The 22602-nt window shown below is 41.6% G+C and overlaps 1 protein-coding gene across 3 annotated transcripts in view; it reads left to right on the top strand.

The window, feature by feature from the left end:
* stk32c (serine/threonine kinase 32C) overlaps positions 1 to 22602 on the top strand; it is a 107822-nt gene that overhangs the window by 58327 nt on the left and 26893 nt on the right. For 2 of the 3 annotated variants that reach the window (XM_026190058.1, XM_026190060.1), the window contains 2 exons: positions 12906 to 13057; positions 21783 to 21956. In XM_026190058.1, the coding sequence (XP_026045843.1) occupies positions 12906 to 13057; positions 21783 to 21956 (326 nt within the window). Of the gene's footprint in view, positions 1 to 12905; positions 13058 to 19634; positions 21198 to 21782; positions 21957 to 22602 lie in introns of those variants that run through there. The other variant, XM_026190059.1, reaches the window with a different exon arrangement.

Genomic DNA, 22602 nt, shown 5'->3' with positions numbered 1-22602 from the left:
CTGCTTCTATTAGCTCCATCGTTATTAGCAAACTTACTCATGGGCAAAGAAATAAATAAATCGTCCTTGTACAAACGATGGACGATAGGCTCAGCCTAATCTGCATTGTTATTTTCATCTTTGTTCATCAGATTTTTTAAAATTTAAAAGTGACACACTTGATAAATATCAGTCACTTGCAGTCAATTCCATCTTATATGTTGATATGAAGATATCATTCAACACAGCCAGTTGTGACCGATACCAACATTCAACCAATATGTTGGTTTATTCCTAAATGATAAATGGGACAGAAAAAAAGTAGTGAAACCAACTGGTTGACTGGTCATGTACATCCTTTATCTACTGTCACTGTAGCCACAGCGCCAAAAGTTCACTGACTCGAGCTAGTCAGATATGCAGAACGTGCCCTTAAACGATGAACTGAACTTTTGAGGTGTTAGTCAGACAAATAGGGCTTTTGAAGATAGCACTGCATGTTGAAAAGTTAATACATTTCTGTAGAGTTTTGTAAATGATGCCTAAAGCAAATCATTTCCTTTGGAGAGCGAAGCGCTCTCAGTCTGCTAGAATAATGTGTTGTTATGCAGGTGTGCTTGTGCTGCAAGTGCCATCATTTATATGTATTTATATCTGTACTTGAGACTGTTCTTATACTAGAGAAGAAAATGTATCCCTCTTTCTTTTCTTTTTCTTTTTTTTTTTGCTTGTATCACATAGCTTCATTTTGCACAGCTAAGCCTCAGAGAAGTCCGGTATTAATGGTCATGCCTGCCGTCTTCCCGCAGCTGAGCAAATGGATGGCCGAGCTCAGTAAGCACGTTCATTTCCTGCAGGCTGACAGCAGCCGCTGTGGAGCAGGAGACATCCAGTGGAATGAACCAAATGAAAGTGCAAATTATTCTTTCTTCTCCCAGGATGACATGTTTATCCGACCCTGAAACTGTGTTTTCCTCTCTCGACTCACTCAAAGCACTCTTACCAGAATGAAACGTGGGTGAGAGGAGCGTGTTTGGTGCAAGGGAGTGGGCGCATTTGCACGTTTCCGGGTTACCCTTTACTTAGGCACGTCTTTCTAAATCATTCTTACCAACAACAGGCATGAGCTGAACGTTAACCTGAGGCAATGGAGAATGCACAGTACATTTCTGGAGAACTTAATAGAAAAGACACGGGCTGCCCTCCTTCTCTTCCCCCCCGTCATCCCTCTCTGGACCAGTGGCCCTCTTGTCCATGTTTCCCTCTCTGTCCATGTTTCACCCGTGTGCCTCAGTTAGAGGCTTCTGGCCGACTTGGCACTTACCTGACCTAGAAAACACAAAATCTGCAGCTTCCTGACTGAGCCCACTAAATTTAACACCCAACCTTTTTCTCCTCGCTGCAAGCCTTGTAGTCCCTGGAGCTTTAGGCCTTCTGACAGCAATTGATAGGACTGCTAACTATAGCAGAACAGTGGAGAGGACGAGGCGGTGGAGGAAGGTGGATCGGAAAGGTAAACAACATACAGCCATCAGTGGGATTTAACAGGGACGCTCTGCTTTGAAGCGCGACATGAAAGGGCTTTTTTGTTACCAAGTGATATGTTCAGCTAATAAGCATTTAATAAGTGCATGTGTTCAAGGAGTGCGTAACACTGAGATTAACCAGAGGGAGGCCTGGGTAGAAAAGAGCCGGAGGCTGAGGCAGATGGTTGGGGTGCAGAGCTAGATCAGTATTTTTTCTTTTCTTTTTTTTTTTTTTTTTTACATATGAAAGATTTAGAGTGGAAGAAGGCAGATTTGGATTTATATACTGAGATATAAACTCAGAGTTTTAGCCTGCAAAATCACAGAGAGAGTGGCTGCAGGTCAGTCTCCTCTGAAATGTTTAGGGACTGATTTCATCAATGTATTAGTTGATACAAAAAAAGGTGAAAGAGTGGTAGTCTGTCTCAAGACCTCGTATCTTATTATTGCTATCCTACACTAAAAGGTCATTCGTGGTTCTTGATCTAGCCGTTGGCAATTAATTTTCCCAAATGGCCACATGAGAAACTAGGACTGTTGTGAAGGGCTGCAAAACTAAGCTTATAAAGAAATAGAAGTGAATATTGTGCAGAAACGAGTTGGCTTAGTGACCTTCCACAACTGGGACTGTTGTGGAGGGCCATAACTTTCCCAGTAACCATCAGTCAATCTGAATAATATACAGTATATTTGTGGGTTACAAAGATTAGTTTCATTGCTCTACTAATAGAAGTGCATTGGGCCAGCACGTGCAGTACAAGGACCTGAAACTGAATAGAATTCAGCCCTTATTAAATGTGTCTTTTGCTTTTTAAATTGTTCTTTCCAGCAAGTTTAGTTTTCTGCTGTTTGTCCTAATGAGCACTCTCTTCTTTATAAATTCAGTTCAGTATAATGCATAAAAGAATCCATAAAATGGTAAAAATATATGTTTTGAGAGATTGTCTCCCATTTGCGGTTAGCGGTGTCATCTACAACAGATGGTGAACTATAAAACAACAAGAATAAAATTTCTACAGTTTGGTTTTAGTTCAAGCTCTTAAGTTGATATGAATTCATGGGTCTGGGCGTATGAAGCATATTTAAACATAATAAAACCATCGCCAGTGCCAATATGAGAGCCAACCACTCTGAATTACTTTTACTCTTATACTTTAATGCAGCGTGTAAGATTTTATGATGCTAACTGAAAGCATTTAGCGTCTTATAAAGCATCTGCTTTATCACCCTTATTGATGATAGTTTACAAAATGAACATCATGACCTCCAAATAGCGACTGAGACCATAAACTCATCAAGAGAGCATTTTCTGAGGTCTGAGAACAAGAGAGCAGAGGTCTGTCTTAACATGGAGCTCGTTTTGCAACAGGACTTGGCCCAAGTTTAAGGTAATTCCGCACTGGCTTCACTTTTCAGACCCTGAAGATACGTCCATCTTTTATAGAAAGTTTATGGCCACCATAAATCATCTTGTAATGCCTGGGGGCACTGGTGCCAGGGTTTACAACCTCAGTCATGCTTTAGATTCAATTGTGTGTCCTTAAGCAATTCTCTTAAACTCTGAGCTTTGTGCTTATTATTAAGGCGCTCTGCCTTACTGTGATGTCTAATGTATATATATTGTAAAAGCCATGAGTAATGGTACTACATGTGATGCGATCTCTTCTCGGTGATGGATGACACACATTATTAAAAGATAGTAATGAACTTCCTGATTTGCTATTTTAAGCATCGTTTGAGGCTCTTGCCAATAGACCTGTCAGTCTTCACTGTTTTCCACTCATCTTCTTTCATAATTCTTTATTAAGTTAATAAGGAATAAGGGAATTGAAAAAGCTTCTCATGGTGTATTCGGCTCTTTAATACAACTGAACTTTTTTTTTTTTTTTGTATTTACCTCCTTGAGTGGAGACGTGCTAGGTTACATTCAGAAACCTTTCCCCCCTCCTTAGCTCAACTAAATCCAGCGCTTTTCACTCCAGAGACTGAATCTTTTTTTCTTTTCTTTTTTTTACTGTGAATTCTCCAGTGCCCCGTGGAATCATTATCCAGTGACCTCCTGAATTAACATCCTCCACCCGTTCGGCAGCTGAGGTTAGAGCTGGACAGATCATCTCAGTGGAATATATAATTAGTCTCATGATCTGTAGATGGGTCGTACCAGCAGATAGGTCACATTGAGTCCCAGTGGAATTTTTCCCAGCAAATTTAGGGAGGCTGCGTTGTTTAAATAGAAACCTGAATCGTGGTTTCGTTCACATTTGAACGCTTGAGACACTGTAATACACAGCAGCTGCTGCACTGGCCTTTTCTTCTACGGCAATATTAATTACAGCATCCTTGAATAATCTCTTTCACTTGGCTCTGTGCAATGTGCACTCTGCTGAAAAATTAATGAATTTATGTTGCTTTTTTTTTTTTTAATGGATTACTTCTGGTTTTAAATCAGAGTTTACATGTAGCTGCTCCCTTCAGAAGCCCCACTGTTAATCTGTAATTGCTGCTCGTATCGCCTCATTAAGGATTCTCAAGTTTCTAGAACATATGGGTGAATAACTGAGCTGCCTTTATTTAGAGTGTTGGATGTTTTCATGTGCTGTTCAGTCGTAGGTACGTGTCTCTTTGCTTGCCAGGCGCCCCTGGCTGACCCTACGGAGATCAACTCCAGGAAGCAGCCCGCCAAGCTCCTTGTTATTAGTGTCATTCGCCTCTCTTCGTCCTTATTAAATAATGATTGTGCTGCAAAAACACACACACACACACACAAAAACAAAGTTGGTTTCATGCTCCAGAGCTCAAAACTATTAAAAGTGAGCATCTGAGCTGTTGTGATGCAAAGCATGGATTCTGTGAGGCAGAGACAGGCAGGTGCTCTCATCTGTGGCGCTACTCCTTGCCTTTAGATTCCCCCTGCATCCAATAGCTTCTAACAGCACATAGAGAAATATACGGAGAAACGGCGTGGTCCCTGAATTAATGCTTATTGTGTGTGTCTGTGCGCTCGTCTGGCCACCTCTAAAAAGCGCTCTGTAGGAGAGATAAACAGGTGCTATGTGCAGCTGGTGGTCAGAGATTACAGCCAGCGTTGTGACAGCATCTCACCCAGAGCCAGCGCCGCCGTCCTTCCCGCTGCTTGGAGACATGAAATCTGGAGCCAAGTCTAAACCCTGGACAGAGCTCATATGAACAGCTTTTTTTCTTTTCAGTTGTGTTTGCTCATTAACACTACCCTTCAAATCCCCTGGTGCACAAGACTAAAGCGGTCTCATAGCTGCACTGCTGAATTCAATAACACTCGGACTGTTTCTGTATGTTTGCGATCAGTAAATGCAGCTGGCTATTTGTCACTCCCATAACTTGCTGGGCTCAAAGGAAACACAATATAGAACAGTTTTCCATGTTGACAAATCCCAGTGAATTAACACAAATTGTCTGTGTATCCAAAAGCTCATATTGCTCGTAGCGTTTTCCACTGACAGAGATTTCCTCAGTAAATACTCGCCGCTTATAAACTCTATTTACTCACTTTTAGTGATGTTTGTTGTAAAGTACAATTCCTGCTGATGGGAATTTTGGTTTGTTTTTAAAGAAAATAAAATACATCATGACCTTTATTCAACTGGATTAAAAGGTCAAGTTCGTGAATGGTTTTCATCATACCTAAAGTTTTAGATCTGCACAAAATTTAATCAGGTGGTCCCTCAGGATCTGTCCTAGGTCCATTACTTTTTAATCTTTACATGCTGCCACTTGGTACTATCATGAGGAATCATCATATATCATTCATACACAGTTGATCTTACCCACTGTTCACAAATTAAGAAGCTGCGTTGCGTGTTGGATCTCTTGAAAGTTTTTAGAACGGAACAGAAATGAGGTGGAAATATTTGTTGTTGATCCACAAAGTCAAAGACAGAAGACGTATTCATGTTTATCATCTCGTTCTCTGAAACACAAGCAAGTCAGGAATCTCGGGACTATTTTGGACCGCTCAGTTTTTACAATCATATTAGTAAGGTCACCAGTGCCGCTTCCAGATCATTTGACTGATCACTGAATCCGATCTGAGGGTGTTTTCACTGCGGCCCTGTTGTTGTTGTTTTTTTTTTTTAAAGCTACCTGCTGACCTGAGGTCAGTTAAAGCTTCTTTCTTTGTTCCGTGTAATCTTGTTTTTTTATTGTTTTTATGTTCATTAAATTCAGTTGTTCCACAGTTTCCAACCACTGGCAATTGCTCGTGCGTCCACTAACTTCATTATACATGTTTGATATGAACATTCAACATAGTAACAGTGCATTTTTTAGACAGTAACTACAGAAAATGTAATAGATTGTAGGGCTGCTCGATTATGGCAAAAATGATAATCACGATTATTTTCACTGAAATTGAGATCTCGATTATTTGACGATATTTATTTAACAATAACAATGTATTGAATAATGACTTTAAAGATTGTCAAAAAATTATATAAAATAGTGTGCAAATACTGATAACAGTGCAAATGTTTGCAATATAAAAAATAAATGAAAAATGTAAACATCTATGTTTAGTGAACTTTGCAGTGTTGCTCTGTGGTGCAGCTACGACACCGTAGCAAAGTTTACACACTGTGTCTACTTGATCCACGTCTGACTCCGCAAACCCATAATGTTTCCACACCACTGAAGTTTTTTTTTACCTCTCTTTTCAACCAGCGGCAGTCACTCTCCTCTCCAAATAACTTCTGCTTAGCTTTCCGAGCTTCCCTCGGGTCCTCTTAATCAGCGGTCCCCGGACCGGTACCGGTCCGTGAGTCGTTTGGTACCGGGCCGCGAGAGTTGAGGCTCAGGTGTGAAATGTATAGTTTTCAGGGTTTTTATCGGTTTTCAGCGTTATTTTGTTATCATTTTTTATCATTTACTCGGTTTTCCTTGGTCTTTTCACGTGTGGTATGAATAAATTTTCTTTTTTTCGGTACTGGTACTAGTTTTATTTTGTTGTATTTATCCACGACACCTTAAAGGCCGGTCCGTGAAAATATTGTCGGGCATAAACCGGTTCTTGGCGCAATAAAGGTTGTGGACCGCTGCTCTGACACGTGTTCGAAATGCAGAGAGGTGCGCTCGATTTGCCACACGGAGCAGCGCGAGAGTAAAGCACGAGGGAGGGGCTAATAATCGGCTCAGTCATTTTTAATGATCGTTGAAAGCCCAGATCGTAATCGTGATTAAAATTCGATTAATTGAGCAGCCCTAATAGATTGAATTTAAAAATTAAACTCTAGACTCTCTAGAATTAGTTGGAAGTAGCAGACTGGGACTAAGAGCCATAGTGTTTGGGGAAGTCAATTATGTGACTGCTGCTGTAGGGAACAACCCCAAAGGCACTTTTAATACAGATTGTGACAAAGTGGGTGAGAAGACCATTTGTCTACATTCTTAGTTAACATTCTTGTTTTGATTTAACCATATTTCACATGTAATCTGCAATAGGCAAACATCTACTATCCCGGGTTTGTTTATGTTCTGCACTTTTACAGATTATATAATATAACATCTTGGTTTAAATCAATTCATACAAGTTTGTTAAGTTAACATGTTATTTATTTCAACTGTTAATTTGTATTGTTTGAACTTACCTTTACCTACCTGTCTTCCAGAAGCAAAAGGAGGAAATGTAGTTCTACTTCCTGCTTTATACCTTCTGGGTTCATCTGAGGTCACAGGAAGAGACCAAGGGCAGGAGGGGAAGAATTCTTATAATTTAATAAAGTTGATTTTAAAGGGTTTATAAAGAAATAGATTTAATGTTGTGATATGTATTGATTACACCAGAGTTTATGTTGCCAGTCAAGAGGAGTAGTAGAGGATGAATATAATCATGTTCATCTCACCTACCTACTGAATGGAATAGTCCAGAGGAGAAAGTGTTTGATTAAGGGGACTATTTAAGCAGACGAACTCAGGTGTTTCAGAAGAAGGGTTCAGGTCAGTGTAGCTGTGTGCAGTTTGACCTTAATTTCCGTTGATTTAAGTTCAGTTATGTTTATTTGAATTGAGTTTATTATAGAGTTGAGTTTCTTATTTGTTTCTTTGTAAATATTCTTGGGCCACAGAATGGTGAATAAATCACTTGCTACACTGGACAGCATCAGTCTCCTGCACTTCTTTGACCGCTTAAGTCGAGTCCTACCACACAGATTTTTATCATTTTATCTGAACGTCGATAGATTTAGCCGAACGGCATCATCAAAAACCCAGCAACATGTCTTCCAAAACTGTGTCTGAGATAAAAGTAAAAGCTTCCAAAAACTCTCCACTGTGCTAGTTTTTGCTAAAGGATCCACAGGCATGTTTCTGTTACTTTTTCAGTTTTAGGAAGTTTAAATAAGGCTGGGAAACACGTTGCCATTTTCCAGCCAGCTGCTGTCGGTCCAGGCAGTGCCACTGAAGCAGATTAAATAGATATTTAAGTTTAAATGTGTGCACGAAATGCTTTCTAAAGTTTCCTGATCATTTTGTTTATGCTGAAGTAACATTTCCTGGGACTCATTTATTAGGCAGCACTGTTCTTTTCTTTTTTCTCTCTTTTTTTGTTTTTGGATGACTCTTGCTGGCTGGAGGCTGGTCAGTCCAGAGCCTGACGTGGCCGCTGTGCCAATTTATTAGCCAGCTCTTCTCCCAGATGCGCAGCTGGCCAGCCAGCGGACAGATCTGGCACCGTCCTCAGATTTGCCCCTCTTCCGCCCTGCTTGTTTGAAAACAAACTGACCTTTATCTCTGACAAATATTCAAAGCAGTCTGACTAGCAGGTGTTCCTAAATTAGAATTTAACGAGAGCCTGGCCAGCAGTGTTAACGATAGGCTGACTCACACCGACCGTTAGCGTTTTAGAGATAATGTTACAGAATAATTAGGAACATATGAGTGTCCACGACTGCTCTGAGAGAACTTGTCTCAGAAGGTATCTCTTTATGGCACCTCAGTCCCACACTCTGCAATTGCGGGGATCTTCCATCTCAACTGATTTAATTCTAGGTGAAAACGTCTCCATTCATATGCAAATAGCTTGCAAAACATTCCACCTCACACCTCTCGTCTCCAAATTGTCACTTTTTTCTGCTCCATACTAAACTGGTCTACACTCTATGAATAAATGAATAAATCCTTTTTAAAAGTCATCATTTCACTCCGCTGACCGGCTCCTGAGGATTCCAGATAACACGAGGGTAGTGGAAGATGACTGATAATTTGATATCTGATTGGTTTGGAAATGTTGTGTTTTTACATTCTACGATACTGACACACAATCACCAATAAATACATTTCAAAGTAGCTTTGTGCAATGCAGGGTAACAGAATATGGTCAGCACAGAAAAGCGTGATGAGGAAAACATCCATGCAAACTGATTTTTCATGTATAAAGTCGGACACTATTTATAACCTTCAGCTCCCCCTGTGCCTCCGTCGGCTCTCTTTGCAGATGGATTATACATGAACCCAAAACTGTAAACCTTGCGGCCCTAAGCAGCAAGCTGTGAACCTGAGATATTTATCAATTTGTACATTATAAACATAATGTGCCGTAGAAATATTGTTAAAGTAAAAAATGTAAAGAGAACATTTCTGAGATTTCACTTGCTTTGCTTTGGTGACCTTTCAACCCTGAACATGAGAACAGATTTCAGTCAGACCACTTACATTTGAAATGTTGCATCACAGCAGCAAAAACAGTCTCCAAGCGCATCACATCCCACAAATATGATAAACACAGAAACTGGACGGAGCTGAAAGAGAAGGAGTTACAGTATTATTTTATTTTTTGCTTTTCATGTGCACATTGGAAAAAAAAGTGCACATCCAGCAAAACCAGTGAAAAAATGTAAAGCACACGATTCTTAATCAGCGCTGTCATTAACTGAGCACATGCTGTGTACAGCCATTCATCATCTTTACTGTTCTCTCAGTCAAGACTTCAGACCTCAAGATTTCACATTTACTGATAATTTTAATCATTCGACACGCTTCACTTGGAATATGTAAACTAATGAGAACACTTGTTTTTGGGTAAGTCATCACATCAGATTGAATCAGATCACATCATCACGTAAACATGATGATATCTTGTATAATGTGGTGTATATGTTATATTAGAAATCATTATTATTTCTGCAGATCATATCAGTAAGGAAGCTGAATAAATATTGATTGATAACGGGGTCGGATTAAATACGCGTGCACTTCTTCTCACTCCTTTTCGATATGGAACTGAATCAGGTGAAGCGATATTAAAATGTATTTTGCTTTATTCTGTAAAGCGTTTTTTTTCCCCCTTTTCTACGCTAAACGAACTTCTGTGTATTGTTTACATGATCGGTATTGAACACAAAGCCATGTTGTGCAGGAGTTGCGGATGGGGGACCGTTTGGGGGGGGGGGAAGGAAAAGAGAAGAAGCAGCACTTTCTTTAATAACACTTATAGGAAGTCTAGAGTATCTCTAAAAATTTATTGTGCTTCTTGTTTGAAGAAAGAATCGGTGTAAGCGCACCTGAAAATCCCGCTTTTATCTCTAAAAACCTACGAAAAGGATAGAACGGCTTTTAAGTAACTACACTGTGGAGTCGAGGGGAAACGCAAACATCTAGTTTCTATTCTCCAGTGTTGATCTTTTCTACTTTAATAAGTAAGATTCCATTTTTGAAACGGCTTTCTCAAAACGAAATGTGGCTGCCTTTATACTGTCTGTTTAATTATGTTCTATAAAACCAACATCAGGTACAAAACTAAATAAAATTAAATAACTTTAAAATTTGCATCACTGAATAAATTTTGTGACACAAACCGTAGTAAACTTAATAAATCATGTTTTTGAAATTCTGTCTTGAAATTGATGTTATTGTATTCCACATTGGTGTGCAGTAATATACCAACAGTTTTAACAATAACAGCAGACTTGGCAAACAAACAGGAGACGAAGAAAGGGTTTGATGAATGTTAGCTACGATGAGCTGGTGAGCGTGATGGGAGGGGGGGAGGCGGGGGGTGAACTTGAAGATCCAGATGGAAGCAAATGGAGAGGCAGCGAGTCAGACCTGGCACACATTAGAGCTCTGTGCTCCAGGGGAAACCACGAGTACAATTAAGTAGATGATGTTTTACACAGTAATGGCTTTCCTCCTGTCACTGTTCACATAATGTCTATTTTAACACCTCATTAAGCTTGGTGTTCAGTCTTGAAATCATTCTTTCCCAGCAAATCAAGAGGAAAAACCCTTATTTCATTGGCAGAAGTATGTAGCTTCTTGAAGCCTCTTTATTTGTTTGTAATGCAAACATAATTTAAACATAGCAGCGAAGTGCTCGGTAACTCATTTCAGGACGGTATCATCATATTTGTGAAAAGTGTTGCAGCATGCACAGCTGCACAAACATCCATCTGGATGGAGGCGAGGGATAGTTTCTCTTCCCTCTGGCATTTTTTCCCTCTGTTTTCTAAGACTGAAAAAATAAGAAAAATGCTGTGAAGGGTGTTTTTTTTGCAGTGCATCAGGGCCAGAGTGCTATGTAACAGCCATCTGTGTGGATCTGACTGTAACGAGCAGACCTGCGAGAAGATCCTTGGTGGACAATTCAATCCAGGAATGGCTGAGTGTCTATAACAGAAATAGGGAGGGGGGGTTAGCATTAAATGCTTCACGTGGTTGGCAAATGTTACAGTCAGTGCAGCGGTGGCCAAAACAGCTGCTTAGATTTTGTCCTTTAGGTAGTTGGACAGTGACTGATGCTGAGATTTATGTGGTTTTTCTAAGTTTCACATTCACTGTGTTAGCATGCACACAAGATGCCATGTTGTTGGAAGAAATCCAGTTAAGGAGGAAAACCAGAGGACATTTTTAAATGTAGGTGGTCGGTAATCATATTCCACCCCGGCCCCTTCCTTGGCTTTAAAACAAGGCTGGCATCTTTTAAATGTGTTTACAAGGATGAGTAATGGTGTTCCTGCTGACCTGCTGCCACTGTGATACTCTCCCTGTGCCGGGTCTTTTTGTCATCCACACACACACATTTGTTGGAACCCAGATAAACAAAACCAAGACGACGGTCTCTAATAGAAATCGAGCTGCAGTACCCACATTCCAATTAATGAATTCCGTTTTTATGTGTAAAGATCGTGACATTGGGGTGAGGCTGGCTCCTCTCAAATAATGGATTTAATCCAACTTTACTGTGTTTGTTCCTTTTTGTAGCACATGAAGCAGCTCTCCACCGGCTGGAAGTTCTGGATAAAGGGAGCCTGAAGCTAAAAAACTAAATGATGTAGAGAAGTAGTTCACCAACCTGACCAATGAAGCCAGCCAATAGGGAAACCACGAGATGGGAAGGGCATTGGGTAGCTGGTTAGCCACCATTGAGCTTTCAGGATAAAAGCAAGGGAATTATACAATTGGATATCATGTCTTTTTTTTTTTTTTTTAGATGACAAAATAAAAGCATTTTTTAAGAAAGATGCTAAAACAAGTCGCCTATTACTTGGGTGAGCCGCCAAGTTAGCATATTTGTCTGCAGGCTTCATGTTCGTGTGATATAGAAGAATTCGGTTTGAAGAAAGGCGATATTTTTGCAGAAGCTACTGTAAATGTGTATTCACCCTCCGGCTCATTTAAGCATTTTACTGACGGCGTCGCGCGTTGGTGGCATCCCTGCTCAACAGTCATGCAAATTAGCCCTCACCATCCTTTGGAGACGGCTAGAAAGCCACATCAAAAGGACTGATTCTGATTTCTTGTCTTCAAGTCTGCTATGACACAGCACACGTGTAATGGGTATGTGTGTTATTGAATGTTGTATGTGTTCCTTCTCTCCTCACCAGCTTTAAATCAGTCTTCCTGGAGTGAGTTTTATACAAAGATGAAACTGGAAAAAACAGGCAGAAAACATAGAAGATAAAAGTCCAGCGGTGACCTGCTAAGCAGGACTCTGTGATCTGTTTTTAATGACTGCAAGCTGTAATGTTATTGTAGCGACCCCTCTGGAGTCCTGTCCTGTTCCTGACCCTTCACTGATACTTCCTGATAAGAAAAAGAAAAAACTGTAATCAGTGTTTAAATAAATAATGAGGTGATTTGTTTGGAAGTGGTTTCTGTTGTTGTCTCCCGTGTTTTCGAAAATGAAGTTTATTTGAGCTGCTCGGTTTATGAGTGCAGGGCATCCACTCAGGTTATCGCGTTAATCAGCAGCTGAATGATGCCGTAGGCTGTTTAGAAAACATTTTATTCGCACAGCAGCGTGACCGCATTTGTACACCTGCACGAAAAGCAGCTAAATATTTATATTATCTTGTACTAATGTGCCCAATTTTGTTTCTCTGTCTCTTCTCCCTTTCCCCCCCCTCCCTCTGTTCTGTCCTTTCCCTGCTGCAGGTATGCATTGTACAAAAGAGGGACACCGAGAAGATGTACGCCATGAAGTACATGAACAAACAGCAGTGCATAGAGAGAGATGAGGTCCGAAACGTCTTTAGAGAGCTTGAGATCCTACAGGAAATTGAACATGTTTTTTTAGTAAATCTCTGGTGACTATCCTATGTTTTTACACTTTCAGTGTGGTCGGCTCTGTTTGTGTCGGTTGCCTGCTTCGCCTGTCTGTGCGCTCCGTGCGTCCGCCCTCAAGTGATTCCCAGTAGACGTGTGCACGCTTGCTGTAAAAATCTGTCGCATCCTTTAAATAGAAGCACTCTGTTTGAATGTTATGTGTTGCATGTGGGTAAAAAAAAAAAAGTTTAATTAAAGCTTGAACAAATTCTCCTTCAGAAACCAACAGCTATTAACTTAAGAAACAATTTATAGCAGAGAGATATTCTGGGATATTAATTTTGGCTCTGAGCCCATGAAGCACACATTTGATAATTACTGTGGTTTGAAATGACCTCACTCTTCCCTCGAGTATGATATGTGGGTGAATGGAGGCTGCGTTCATTATTCAATGCTCATCTCCGGGCGGGACACATTTCTAAATGTAATTGGGGACCTGGCACGGCATTCACGCCGTATTACACAAAGCACTTTGCTCCTCTGTAATTGGTAGAGCGGTTGTGCACGTGCTCGTCGTCTCCGAGCAATCGCTGCCAGAATATTCCCACGTTCCGTGATGGATTGATTACGCGGAGCGAGACAAAGCCGTGTCCGGGGCTCATTCCTTACCAAGTTGTGAATGATTTAAGATCAATCTGCAGAATGCATTTGCCTGCTAGATACTCTTACTTCACTACAACAAACTGAGGGCATTTTAATGAGCGTACAGTAGTAGGCCTGTTTATTTTTTATAATTCCCTGCAGGAGTTTATGGCTGCCAAAGCCTTCTGTGTTCTAGTTTTCTAGTTCTGGCTGTGCTGCTCAGCTCACCCTCACTCTCTCTCTGCAAGCAGCACTGTTTTAAATACCCATTAGTGACAAGCATGCTGAACTGTATCTTTGTGGCTACGTGGGATTGAGAAGTTTCACACCTCCTCTCTCTGCATTTGAGATGCTCCAAAAAAATGGCCTGTCCATCTCACCGGGAGCACACAGAAACTCATACTCGAGCAGTTCCTCTCGTTTCCAAGTATAATTGGTCCTATACTCAAAACGCCATAAGTCTTCATTCTAATTGGACCATTATCTTTGACACGTGTTATTTTAGGACGTTGAGGATGATTTTGTAAACAGATTTTGCAGACCTGTAGCGGTATCCGTGCAAGCGGACGGTTTGTGTTTCATCTGCGAGGAGTTTCTGCCTCTGCTCCTAATTAATGGAAGCCAATTGAGCTTTGTCACTTCCACGCATATTAAAATATAATCAAGAGCACTAGTCTTAGTTACTCTACACCCTGAGACTCAAACACGAGTTCCACTGGAAACATTAGTGAAAATTGCAGGGAGGTCATTAATAGCTCCAATAAAATGTGTTGAGAATTCATTTGTGATTATGCCAAAAACAATAAAGTGTTTGTAAATCGAGACGAGCGATTTGAATAATAAACATGTAAATGTTGCTGCTCAGTCACAAAAACGTACATGTGAATTTTTGGTGCTTTTCAGCTGTGATCTGTAAATTGTAAAGTACATGTAATGAGAGCAGCTTTAATTGAAGCTGAAAAAACTGAGCCACGCTGCTGAAATTGGACTTGCTAAGCTCGGGCCGCTCATTATCTGTTTTATAAATGGATTAGTCATTAAATGAGGAGAATACAGGATCGTGCCGCCCCCCATTTCTTTGTTTTGTGAGGAAAACAGGAAATGGGTCCAGATTTATTGAAACGCATGTAAATATAATGAATCAGAATCAGAGAGACTTTATTTATCCCCAAGGGGCAATTAAGAGGAAAAAGAGTTTGCACAGTTTGGTCCTATCATCACCTTTATTTTAAAACACCACGTGAACTCTCTTAGGCAGCTCTCTTCTAATTTCTTTAAGTAGTCTTCGGGAATAGTTTTCCAGGCTTCCCGAAGGACATTCAAAGCTCTTCTTTGGATGTTGGCCGCCTTTTGTTTCCGTTCTCTGTCAGAATCCTCTGGAACAGCCGATCTATGACTGATAAAGTTCCAGTGTGCGTTTCCAGGTATGCTTTTACTGCATTGGCAGTTGTTTGGGATCATTGTCATGCTGCAAAATAAAGCTGTTGCCAGTCAGATGTTTTCCAGATGGTACATAGTGGATCAAAATCTGATGGGATTTTTCTGCGTTCATCAGCTTTTGGAGAAAACGGTACAGGCCGAAACGAAGGCCCAAACCATGACAGAGCCTCCGCTGTTTTACCATGGCTGTAGACACTGCTCCATACATGTTGACAGCAGTTTGAACCAGAAATGTCAAATTTTGAATCATCACTCCATAAGAACTGTTGCCACTGACTATCAGAGTAATCCTTGTGTAATTTGACATACCTCAGTCTTTTCTCCCTGTTTCTCTTCATTAAAAATGGCTTCTTGACAGCCAACATTTCACTGAGACCATGTCTCAAATCGGTTATTTGCCAAGTTGTCTGTTATGTGTAGACATAACAGTGGTTCATCTGTCTTTTTTATAATAAATGATTCACAGCTCAGTGTTAATTGGCTTAACAAAACAATAATAATAGGAAGAAATAAAAATGTTGCTGGAAAAAATGGTGAAACACTTAAAATGACCTTCAGGAAGCCTGAAGAACTATTGCTAAGAAAGTCTGGCTTCTTGGAAGCAAAATATGAAGATATGAGGGTTGGCTCAAGAGTTTCACACTAAAGTCTTGAGCCAACAAGTTGTCAGATCTTTAAAGGAGGAGGATCTTTCACTTGACCTATGATTTCAGCTTGCTTTAAAAAGAGCTGTTATGTGTTATATGGTCTGACCCATTTATGAGATGAGACTGTATCTGGCCCACGAACTAAAATTACAGTCGTCTGACGTATTTTTGTCAAGTCACTCTTGGAAAGAAGTTCCAATGATGACTGTTGGTTGGATCAATAGGGATTCTTGAATGCAGTGTTACCGTTTGAGCATTTTAAGTTGTTTTTGTGATGTGTTGAAATCTAATAATGCCATGAAATGTTTCAGGCAGTCTAACTTTTGTCTAAGTGCAGTAACAGACAGACAAACAAAGGTGTAACAGTGAGGGATCCAGAAGGCAGGAGTACTTTGTCAACAGGCTGTTGCCATTGCTGTTAGATGATATGACAGGCAGATATGTGTAAATATGTCTGGATGCAGCTGTTACCCTGAACTTAAGCAGCTGCGTTGATGTTTTCAAGCGTTCAGGTTTGCAGACGTCTCTGACGCTTAGAGAGCGAGAGAGGTGTTTTCTTGCAAACCTGTATTCAGAAGATTACTTCAAATACAGGTTTGTTTAGTTCCTTCCTTAATAAGCAGTTGGATTTACGCTGGACTGACGGAAACGTCTAATCACAAGAAAGTTCAGATATTTCCCTGAAAGCTGGATGTGAGAACACAGTGACACATAAAGCAAATCAATCTACTGCTTGAGTCTCTATCGCAAGTTTATTTCTGTCCCAGTTTACCAGACGCTTTGTGAGCATCTGTGCGTGACAGGATTGTTTTGCGATGCACCTGTATGCATCGGATAAACTGCTCCATTTAGCTGCTGCGTGATGCAACATCTCAGCCAGGCAGGTAATGAGAGAGGACCGATGAGACGTCTGCCTCATCTTCCCGTCTCCCACCTTACTGTATAGCTAAGAAAATAATTGGTTCCCTGTGTGGGTAGGCTGATCAGACAGTTGCTGGTATCCATAGGCTTATCAAACAGAACCATACGATTTCTGGTCCTTGGAATTTGGGCACTTCGGTGCTTTAATAATGCATATGTGATAGAGCAGCTGAGGGCATTTTGGGAAATGCCTATTTTTAAAAAACAAACACACAAACAGATCCAGCTTACAAGAAACGCCTGTTTTGATAAGCTTCACAGGAGTGCTTTTATTGATACTGTGCCAGGAGGGAGGCAAACAGATAGTCTTAAAAAACGCAGGAAAATCCACCAAACGCCTGTCAGATGAAGATGACTTCCACAATCACACAGAGAGGAGGAGGAGGGGGATTATTATGAAGACAGGAGGTTGTTTTGTCAAAAAAAGAGAGATGTGCATAATATAAGGATTTGTTAGGTTTCCTCCAGCTGATACCTACACAGCCTGGCACGCTGCGTCAGGAAATGGAGGTTTCGCTTTCATTGAGACGTCGTTGAATTCTCCTGTGCGTTTGAACCGCTCCGTCCGTAGCATCACAAGAAATTCATTAAGAAGCGGTCTTCTGAAAGCCCACACTGAATCCCATCAGCCGGGGGAAGACTGCTTTAAGCTGGGCGGATGTCAAGTTTGCAGCCCACAGTAATTGCTGCGACCATTCCCTCGCCGCATAGAAATGATGTGTAGGAGTCAAGGGTACGCTGAATGGATTACCTTAAAGGAGGAAAAATTAACTATCATCTGCTGCACACTCCAAATCCACATAAATCCTTGTAAGGATTTGCAAACCGTGAGAAGATGCCGACTTCCTCTTTTACTCGCAATGTTGGAAACTCCAGAGTGCAGGGGTCCCCACCCTGAAGCAGAGAATAACTAACAGTAGGGTGCAGAAAGGAATTTGATCCCCTGGTCTGTACATCATAGTAAATGTTTGGTTTTCCCTTTAATGCTCCAACCAATTCTCCCTTAAGGAGATGCACCAGTGACCAAATGGACGTACATCACGGCAACTGTTGTCAAAGAGCTTCCCCACTCTCTTGGGATCATCTCGAAGAATGTAAAAGGTTGAAAAATCAAAACAAGGGTGAGTCATCTGGAGCAGCTGCGTGAAGTGTTTTGCCTCATGCATCCTTCCCTCCATCAGAGTCATATAAAGCAAGCGAGAGCAGCTCCGAGGATGGATGTGCTCTCTCCTGTTCGGCCTCCATTAGGAATATTGATTGCAGACCTGGATGGAACAAGGCCTCGGGAGGCCATGGAACAAATTAGCCTCTACACCTCCAGTCAGCAGTTATAACAAGCCCTATGAGGGGCTTTAGTCTTTAAATCATCATCATAAAAGACGAACTGCGAGATCTTTTCTCTAATGCTACAGTAACATGAGAAACAGCAGTGGTCGGAGACTGCTGCAACCGCGTGCTTACAGTCTTGTTGTCTTTGAAATGGTTGCTTTGAAGATGGGGACTAGGCTCGCAGCCACTTGCAGTCAGTTTCTTTCTTCAAAGCGACTTCGGCGCATCAAGACAGTAAGAAAACAGCAATAAGATTAACTGCAAAATTGCATGGGTGCTCAGCAACCCTGCTTTTATATAGGAATATAATCAGAATACAAGCAAATTGAGTTGAATCCCCTATTGCAAAGAGACGCTTAACAGACAAGTTCTTATCAGCATAGACTGACTCAGATTGATTCCAGTGTGTCTGCAATCCTTCGCCAGTCTGTGTGACTACAGTCGGTTTGAGTGGGGTCATGGTTGTTGGAAGGCAGGCTGCCTCCCCACAGGTGTCCTCTGCAATCACTTTGTATTGAAAGTGGTCACATTGGTGCGGCTGAGCCATATTTAATAAAGCATGCTTCCAGGCAATATGCAGACTCAGACACATCTGGGCCTATTCTGGGCTACTTTTGGCACTTATGCCTCAGTTCTGCCGAGTGTTTTGTGGTCTTGCCGTAATGTGGTCGGGTTGAATATAGATTTCTACAAGTATAATAATTATATCTGACTGTAAGTGATAAGCTGGACTAGATGTAGGTAACGACAAGTCATCTGTGGGCCAGATCTGACCAAAATGCCACAACACATCTGACATCTGGCTCATATAAGGTTGACATTTGGTTCAGTTGAGGCAGCCAGACTCAACCTGACTCAAAGTTATAAGTCAAGGCCAAATGTGGCCCAAAGAAAACTGGATGATGAGCATTTACTGCGGTCGGTAAGGTTATTTCGTCCTAGACTTGCCAGCACTAAAGGACTTGGGACTTTTGTTCAAAGTGCCCTACACACACTACTCTTAAAGAAGAACTTTTTTTTTAGGGCATAGGATTTAAAGTGTACCTTGTGAAAGCAGGCCAGTGGAGGTGTTTTGTCTTAAGGTGAGTTGTTGGAGGCAGTGCTCACTCACACCATTGGAATCCTCAAAGGACCATGCAAAAGTCTTGTGACTGAACCACACGGCCAGTTTGAGCCATCTCTATCATCAACTTTATGTAGGCCATCGAAACTTTGTAGAGCGGTTAGAGCCAACAGAATCACAAGCTCTTGCCTCACTCTAGCTTTTTCCTCAAAACTCATTCCACTGTCTCTCTATTTCCCTCTCTCCTCCCTGCCTCCCCGGGCTCATTTGTCATTGTGGCCTGATTATTTCAGCCTGTTCCTTGTACTCCTTCCAGCCGGCTAACCTTCTTCTCTTAGTCCCCGCAATCGTGGCAACCTAGTCCTGTCCCGGCCATTTCCAGCATGTCCTTCCTCGTGGTTTTGGACAGTCACGGCTCTCCCTAGACTCTTCTCCCAAATAACTGCTAGGCATTCATTCATACTCGAGGGTTTGTGCAGCAATTCCTCTGTGCTCATTAGGAGAGCGGCGCTCAATAAATTATCCTCATCTCAAGTGCAGCAGAAGCACATAAAATGAGATTAGTGGTTAAACATTATGTTGACCGTAGCTATATTACAGTGAATGTCTCCAAGACAAATATGAAAGAGTTAAAGGTTCCCAAATCTAAATTTGTTTTTTGTGTGAACATTCGATCAAATAACTGCATCTTGTGCAAAAATATTAGCTCAAGGCGCCCAAGTCGACTTCAAAACTCTCTGTCCTTTAACGCAGTCTCGGTTTTGACGCATAAAAATAAATAGAAGTAGTTGAATGAAGCAGGCGAAATATTCAAGCCCTGCATAGTTTCCTCTCTTCTCTACAGCAGGGCGATCGCTCTGTGAAGCTGGCGCGCCTGTTTGGATTTTCCTTTTGCAAAGTCACAAACACTATCGGCACTTTGGCTGGCGCGTCCTCACCCCTTAAGCTGCCACCACTGCGACCAAGACCGGAGCAAGTGCCAGAAAGGAAATTGGAAGGATGGATGTCTTCAAATACTCTCTTCAGACAAGTGCTCTTCAACTAATACACCTCACTTTCCTTTCCAGGGTAGCTCAGATCATATTTCACAGCAGGAGAAGCTTTTATTTAAAGTGTCAGAACTGCCGAATTTGTGGATTTCACACTGTGTTTATTTGGAGCAAAGCCCCCTTAACGAAAAAGAGAGAGAAAACCGTTTGTGTTTCTTCTCCATCCCGTGCTTTGTGAGAGTCTTAAAGGTGACAAGGCTTGTCAGTGCTGGAGCTTTTCATATGCTCCAGTTGTCAGCCTGTATCTGACATCTCCGTGTCACCTCAGTGAAAGCGGGGAAGGAAATGACAAGCAGTCCAAGCCTCTGCAGTCTCGCTCTCTCTCTCAGGAGCCCTGATATTTAAGCGGTGGACGAGGGAAGCTGAAAGTTTTGTGGTACGCTGAGATAGCGAGTGCCACCTCAGCGGACGCTCGTGTGTCAACTGGGTTTGAGGAATCGGGCTGTGACAATGAGGTGATAAAAAGGTGACAGTGTGGAACCCCTGCCAAAAGCAAACAACATCCTAGGGCTGGCCATCTGCTGAGGCCAATATTAGTTTTTTTGTTTGTTTTGGGGAGTTTAATCTTAAACAGGTCAGGGCAGCTTTGTGTACTGTGCATGATGTAGGGTGGCTCTGCTGTCGTTTCCTATTGAGTGCAGGCTGCAGTGGCACGGAAGTGTATTGGAAACTTTCTTTGCCCTGTTTTGCAGCACCTCTTCTTTTTTTTTTATTTTTTATTTATCCTATCACATGAATGTCGAGGGTGATTCATCAGTTAATCGTGTGGTGTTTTAAGGAGAAGAGAAAAAGCCAGCAGTTCTGCAAATGGGTTTTTCCTTCTGTGGATAAGATTGAATGATTTCAGCCTCTGCAGCAAACTCCCTTTCTCTCTCACGGAGCAGCAGGAAATTGCACCTGAATAGGAGCAATCAGAATGCCCCCACCCCCAATGAGTGTTCACAGCCAAGCCCAAAGATACAGAGGGAACCTGTGAGCTATAAAAAGAAATGGTATCGCCACAGCATCAGAACTTTAATGGGAAAGTAAAGAATTGGCTCAGCGGCAACCACATTAAGCCAAGTTTGATGGAAGGAGTCACCACGGATTGGTGTGTTGTCCCTCCTCTCCGGGTCTATTAAGATATTATTCTGCTTTTATTTTTCTCAGATGAGAGATTAGATTCTGTTGTACAAAAACATTTGTGTTCACCGGTGTGGCTTAATGTTTTGAAGCTGAATTTGTGGAGTGGACTGTTACAAATCCCCACCTGGATCACTAAGAGGCTGTGTTTTAATTTGTTGTGCATGACCAGTAAGCCTGATTGACAAAAAATGTGTAGCAGGTGACGAGCTAAGTTATTGTCGAGCTTTGATGTGACAGTGACGTCCTCTGTTTTTGCATTCTGTCCGACAGCTGGCATGGATATTATGTTGTGGCTGTGAGGTGTGCATGTGCCATATTTGTGCATGTTTGCATTTGCTTCTGTGCAGATTCGTCCGCCGACCCTTCGTGCTTCTCATCAGCATGCGTGTGTCTGATAATATTTGCACATGTAACGCACTCTGTGTCCTGCATGAAAAGCATACTGAGCATGTTTGCGGTCTTGTGTGCTCAGTCTTTGCGGTTGTTTGCGCAGCATATGTTTTCCCACACTGGGCTGTGACTGAGGGCCGTCTCATCCCACTGCACCCAGGTACTCGTTCCAGGACGAGGAGGATATGTTCATGGTTGTGGACCTCCTGCTGGGAGGAGACCTCCGCTACCACCTGCAGCAGAACGTCCAGTTCAGCGAGGACGCAGTTAGACTCTACCTCTGTGAGATGACGCTGGCGCTGGACTACCTGCAGAGCCAGCACATCATCCATAGGTATTTCTTTTCATTTCATTTCAAGGCCTCCAGCAGCTTTCAAGCTGTTGAAAAGTCTATGGCTATAAACAGTGCATGAAGTGTTCTTTTATATGGAAAACTCTTTCATAAATTTGCCCTTCAAACCCTTCTGAAGGTTGTTTCGTAAAGCAAAGTTAAAGCTGCACCCTTTTTTTTCTGCATAGAACTGCAAGATTGCAGTGGAGTAAAGGTTTTGGAGGTGGAAATAACAAACATATCTATGTGCATAGAGAAATGCAAATATGTCCAGCAGACAAAGTCAAGTAAAAAGGCCTAAGTGTGCACAGTTGGGTCTATAATTATTTAGGAAATTAGACATTTTGTGATTTTGCAGTAGATTTTAATTAAAACAGGTGGGATGTGATTAAAGTGCAGACCTTCAACTTTAATTCAGAGGGTTGAACAAAAGTATTGAATTAAATGCTCAGGAATTCAAAGTCTCCTGTTTTCAGAGGCTCAAAATATTTTTGGAAAGTTGACTTTCAATCAGTCCCACAGCCAGATGAGGTCTGTTTCCTCATTATTCCATGACGAATTATGGAACAGATCATGATCTGACGCATACCACATTATCTATCAAACACTGTGGAGTCAGTGTTGTTCCACTGGCGTGTATGCCTGCCTG

The sequence above is a fragment of the Astatotilapia calliptera genome, chromosome 13 (assembly GCF_900246225.1).
Source record: "Astatotilapia calliptera chromosome 13, fAstCal1.2, whole genome shotgun sequence".
In the NCBI taxonomy this organism is placed as follows: Eukaryota; Metazoa; Chordata; class Actinopteri; order Cichliformes; family Cichlidae; genus Astatotilapia; species Astatotilapia calliptera.
Note: the sequence above shows the minus strand (reverse complement) of the source record. Positions and strands in the feature narration are given on the sequence as shown.